This window comes from Octodon degus, unplaced genomic scaffold (assembly GCF_000260255.1).
Source record: "Octodon degus isolate 3935 unplaced genomic scaffold, OctDeg1.0 scaffold00239, whole genome shotgun sequence".
In the NCBI taxonomy this organism is placed as follows: domain Eukaryota; kingdom Metazoa; phylum Chordata; class Mammalia; order Rodentia; family Octodontidae; genus Octodon; species Octodon degus.
In genome coordinates, this window is record NW_004524815.1 from 189,150 (window position 1) to 195,349 (window position 6,200).

A 6,200-nucleotide genomic window follows, 5' to 3' on the forward strand; every position below is an offset into this window, starting at 1 on the left:
TCCCCATCCAACACCTGGAATTCCGATGTGTCCGCTTGCGATTAATGTTCTTACTACTTAGTGGTGTTCTGCACAGGCAACGATGCCTGGCTGGTGAAGGTTTGTGTATTTCAATCTTTGAAAGCACTGATATGCTTTAAAAATGAAATCTTATTATCATTGCTCCAAATAAAGGAGAATTACTGCCATAACCTGCACTGTCACTAAATGGCACACTCTAGGTGACTATTAGATTAGTACCAAAGTATTTTCTAGACTAGGGCAGCTCTATGGGACTTTCCTCTTGGTAGAGGATGAAAAGAGTTTGCATTTTGAGTAGTCAGAGAACAGACAGAAGGATTTAAGGATTTAATGTCTTGATAACCTCTAGCTTTGTGCTGGCTTCTTTATAATTTTTTAATCCTCTCAAGAAAGGATCTTAAAATAGCTTAAATTATTTCTTCAGCCTGCAAGAAATTTGTTTTCTCTTTGGTTGTATACCAGTTGGTTTTAATCACTGGAAAAAAATTGTATTTGGTATATTAATTATTAATTTTTTTTAAAAATAAACTCTGCAGTAGACTCGAATATAGTTAAGTTTTGTAAACCTGTGAGGCAGGCAGCAAAAAGTGTGCAGTTCACGGCTATGAGAGAAAACAGCCAACACAAATGAGAACCGCAATAATGCTTTAGCACATTCTCAACGACAATAATAAACACTCCAGAGTCATATGTGCATGAGTCCATGTTGATGAAGCAAAAACAAATCTCTTCTATAAATTTCATAAACTTCTGTGGTTCAGCTTGCACTTGCCTCGACTGTGGCTTCAGGATCTCAGGGCAATGTAATCACAGGAGGGAATCTGGCTTAGGAAATACTCCAGTGCACTTGATCAAAGTGGGATCTTACGATTTCTCATCTATGAACTCAAGAAATTATTTTAACTAAGAATATTTGGCTATGCAGCCATCATAGTTTCAGTACAATACTCCGTTCTGCCTATTCCTGTATGGGTGTGTATGTGTCTACACCAATTAAGATCAAGTTCTCCTTCCTGGCCATTTGCTTCCTCCCCTTTCTAATCTGCCCATTGTGTCTTACTGACTCTCTTCAGCTATTGGATGGTTACCCTTCCTCACTGTTCAAAGAATAATGCAAATTTATAGGTCATCATCTATTTGTTATTAGATTCATACATAAAACATGTACAAAAATGAAGTACATTTCTCACTTTACATTTTGTAGCCAACTTCATCTGTATTTGCTCATGTTAGAGTATGTCATTCTTATAGGGAATGTATCTCATTCTTTTTGATTCATTCTTTGAATCAATTGTGTAGACTGATCGGTGCAAGCCATTAGATCATCTCGTGAGTTGAACCCATGACGTACTGATAATGAGGGTGCATGACATGCATCAATGTACATAGGACTTCTGAGAATACTTCAGCCAAAAACCTCAAGAACTTTCCCACATATCTTCATGGTTTTTAGTATTAATATTTGTAGAATTTTACTTGTATCATGAAAAGATTTATGTGATACTTCATAAAGTATCTGTGCAATCAAAGAAACATGAATAGAAAAAACTAATTGGAATAATAAAAGCCTGTTGGTGTCAACACTTCCAAAGCATTCATACAGGGTTTTTTGTTGTTGTTGTTTGGTTGTTTGTTTGGATGGTTGGTTGGTTGGTTGGTTGATTTTTTTTTTTTGTGTGTACTGGTTATTCAACTCAGGCCCTTGCACTTGCCAGGCAGGTGACTTACCACTGAACTCAACCCTGGTAATAAACCTTATTTCATAATAAGCATGAAAACATTATATGTCCACTTGTTTACCATTTATCCATGTGTATACATCAGAACACATTTTCTTATAGGAGTAAGTTAGAGATAAACAGCACAGGTTCATAAAATACTTAATTGGTATTATAATTTACTTTAAATGTTTTACCAAGTTAAAAGCAATAAATAATTATGCCATTTAAAATACAGAAAGGGGAATATTTCTAATACTTGAATAATTAATAAAACAATCATAATCTAATAAGGCACTTTTCAAATAAAACGCTGCAAATTCAGATAGTGCCTCAGAAAATTAACAAAACCTGAAAATAATGTGGTGATGTTTACAATTTTGTAACAAACTATTTATTCTATCATTCATTTTACTATTTTTTATTTTTACAAGTCTAAGTTCTTTCCAAAGGTATATATTTCTCTATATAACATAAAAGATTCATGGGGCCGGGGAGATGGCTCAGTGGAATAAGCGCTTCCCTGGCAAATGCAAGGGCATTTGATTTCAATCCCTGGTTCCACCAAAAAATAAAAAATAAAAAAATAAAAATAACATAAAAGATTCAAAACTGAGAGCTAGCACTTAAATTTATTATTTACTAAAACATTTTCTGTCACTGGAATTTCATGTTTTATACAGTTAATACTCAGACTTTTAATTCCCCCCATCCCAGCTGTCCTGCCCTGGCTACTCGCCCTTGCCAGAAGACCACTGGAGAGAGCAGGTAGGCTCTTCCCAACTCCCCAGCTGTCTGGAAGAGGTCTTCTGAGCCTTAGCCATCATTCGTCTCCCTAGGTACAGCTGAAGAAACTGGGAGACTGCCACACAGACCCAAAACCAGGTGTCCAGGAGACTGTCACAGGGCTCAATGGGAGCCTGGGGAGCCCTACCCTGAGATGACCCAACATCAAGAGAGCCTTGCAGAACCTTAGCCTGCACTCACTATCATTGGATCCTTCCTCAGCTATGGAGCGGCGCCCTTTTGTCAGCAAGGTGAAGCCACATTGAACCCCAGAGAGCGGGAGCTTTGGCGAGCCTTCCCTGCCCTCTCACTCTCCTGAGAGCCTTGTTAACCTGCACCCAGATCCTGAACTCCTACCGTCACTGCAGAGTCAGGGAAAACAGTGGGAGCTTTGAAACCTGGATAACAAAAGGAACAAAAGGCAATCTCAAACCTCTAGCCCACCCAAAACAAGTCAATAGAGCTCAGGAAACATTAACCAGAGCAATTAGACAAGAGAGCGAAATAAAAGGAATAATTATTGGAAAGGAAGAAGTGGAACTATCATTATGTGCAGATGGTATGATGCTGTACATGGAAGAAACTTCACTAAGAGACTTGTAGATTTAATAATCAAATTCAGTGGTATAGCAGGATACAAGTCAACATTCAAAAATCAATAGCATTTCTGTACACATAAAATGTGCACACCTATCTGTACTGCACATTCATGTCACTTGTAGTCACCATAAAGATTTTTAGTTTATCCTTCTGTGGACACAATGTCATCAGTCATTTCTACTGCGACTGCGTGCCCTTGCTGGTCTTACTGTGCTCCAATACACATGAAGTTGAACTGGTAATTACTGCCTTTGCAGCTTTTGATTTGATTTCCACTCTTCTGGTGGTCCTCATGTCCTACCTGCTCATCCTCACAGCCATTCTCAGGATGAACTCTGCAGAGGGCAGGCGCAAGGCCTTCTCCACCTGTGGGTCCCACCTGACTGTGGTCACCGTGTTCTATGGGACTTTGATATCTATGTATGTGCAGCCGGAGGCCCGTCACTCCAGTGACACTAACAAAATGACGTCCATATTTTATACCTTGATCATTCCAATGTTGAATCCATTGATCTACAGCCTATGGAACAAAGATGTGAAATGTGCTCTTCAGAGGACCTTGAAAAGATAAGAAATCTCTCCTAAAGGATGCATTTTGAGTCTTTTTTGCTTGTAGATTTGGATGAAAACAAGCTATTTTCCTTCAGAATATATAGCAAGCACAAATACCCTGAGAACTTATTTAAATCCTTGTGCAAAGCTATAAATCTGACCTTGAACAAAGCAACTAAGTATTTGCATTCCTTGAAGAGGAGAAAAAAAAATTAACATAGTGATTGAATAAACTCTGTAGTAGACTAGAGTTAGGTTTTGTAGACCTGTAAGGCAGACAGCAGAAAGCGAACAGTTCATGGTGTGAGAGAAAACAGCCAACACAAATGAGAACTGCAATTATGCTTTGGCATGTTCTCAACCATGATAATGAACTCTCCAGTGTCATGTGTGTACGTGTCTGTGTTTCTGAAGCAAAAAATATCTCAGCTACAAATTTCATAGACTTCCGTTGTTTGGGTTGCACTTTCCTTGATTGTGGGTCCACGATCTCAGCATAACGTGACCACGGAAGGGAATCTGGCTTAGGAAAGACTGCAGTGTGCTTGTTCAAAGTGGAGAGCTTGGGATCTTAGGTTTTCTTATGAGGTCTTATCCTTGAGTCCAAGAAGTTGTTGTAAGTTAGTATATTTGGCTATTTCGCAACCTATAACTTCAATGCAGTACTCAACGCTGCCTATTCCAGTGTGTGTGTGTGTGTGTGTGTGTGTGTGTGTGTGTGTGTGTGTCTACACCCGTTCCGTGAAATTTCTCATTCCTGGCCATTTGATTCCTTCCCTTCCTAATCTGCCCATTATATCTTATTGCCTCTTGTGCTATTGGATGGTTACCTTTCTCCACTGTTCAAAGAATAATTTAAATTTATAGGTCATCATTTGTGTGTTATATTACTCATACATGACATGTTTACTAGAACCAAAGTACATTTCTAGTTTCTTTTCTAGCTAACTTCATCTATATTGTTCATGTGAATGTATCACATTCTCACTAGCATTCATTCTTTGAATCAATTTGATGTCTTACTGGTAGAAACCAAAGATTAACCTTATAAATTGAACGTAACCAAGCTGATAATGACTGTAGTATGTTATACATCAATATATGTGAGATTTTAAAGACTATTTCAGCCAAATCCTCTCTCAAATTTCCCATGTGTATCTTCATTATTTTTTAATAGTTTTATTGAGAAGGAAGTAGCAGTGAGACATTTTCAAAAAAGGTTAGTAGGACTGTTACAATAATTTATACATTGCATATTTTTGTCTTTGTCATAGTTATTCACAGTATTTTTTGTACTAACACTTGCAGCATTTTACTTGCATCATGGAAGGATTTATGTAATGTTTAAAAAATCTTTACAATCAATAAAAATGAATATAAATAATTAGTTAGAGTAATAAATGCTTGTTATTCTCATGTGGAGCAAACTTTTACAAAGCATTTTGTAGTGGATAGCTAGCTGGCGGTCAATTTGCTAACTCAGGTGAATTGAGCTAGCCTGATGCTGGATGTGGGAGGCCCACTTGAGGACTGTTGGCGGCAACCTCAGAGGCAGAGCTGGAGGAGAAGGAGAGGTCGTTAGGGAAGCTATTTGGAGAAGCTTTTGGGAGCTGCTGGTTTTCCTGGGCCGTTCTTCCTGAGGACCTTTTCATGCTGGCTTTCACGTGGAACTTGGCTGCCCTTGTCAGGGGAGCTTAGGACCTTACTTGTCACTAAGGATGGCTGCAGTTCTTTTCAGGGGCACTCTGGTCCTCATCATGAGCACCAGTTCCTCACTCCAGAGGGAAAGACAAGGCACTGCTCAGCCTCACAGAGAAGCTTGTTGTGCTGGCTTTCCTGAAGGGAACTTGGCTTTCCTTACTGCTGGAGGAGCTCAGGACCTCACTGTTGCTGAAGATGGCTGTGGTACCTTCAGGGGAGCTCTGGTGCTTACCTTGAGCATTGCTTCCTGGCTCCAGTGCAGAGCCCCAGCTTGTAGCACAGATGCTTCATTCTGCTGGCTCAGACTTCCTAGCTTCCGCCTCTGACCTTCGGACCTTTCCAGCACAGATCTGGGAAGGGGCCTTGCCTGAGACATTGTCTGGGCTCTAGGCCTCCAGCTGGACTTGCGGGAGGCATTGTTATGGGCTCGAGGTCTTCAGTGGACTCCTGCAGGACAGTAGGACCCAGGCTCCAAGCTGGCATCTTGGGTGTTTAGTGCATGGACAGATTTCCTGCACCCCTATATAGGATTTTTTGGGGGGATTCATTATAAAATAATATTATAAAATGTGTCCTGTATTATACTGTTTCCCATGCAAAGACTACAAACCATGACACATTTATGCAGGATTTTGTTTTTGTACCAGGAATTGAACTCTGGCCCTCACACTTATAAGGCAGGTGCTGTGCTTCTGAGCCAAAACCACAACTATACAGTTTACTTTTTTGTTCAGTGTGGCAACATTGTATACCTATTTTTGCTGTTTATTGATATGTATATGTATAAGAATGTATTTCATTTTCTTTTTTTTTCTACAGTTT

At 39.4% G+C, this 6,200-nt stretch overlaps 1 protein-coding gene across 1 annotated transcript; it reads left to right on the forward strand.

Annotated features, from left to right (window-relative positions):
• Positions 1 to 3,204: 3,204 nt before the first annotated feature.
• LOC101574350 (olfactory receptor 8K3-like) lies at positions 3,205 to 3,696 on the forward strand (the record flags this gene model as incomplete). Its single annotated transcript, XM_004645797.1, has 1 exon — positions 3,205 to 3,696. A coding segment is annotated over one exon (492 nt), but the record flags the coding sequence as incomplete, so codon positions are not given.
• Positions 3,697 to 6,200: the final 2,504 nt, after the last annotated feature.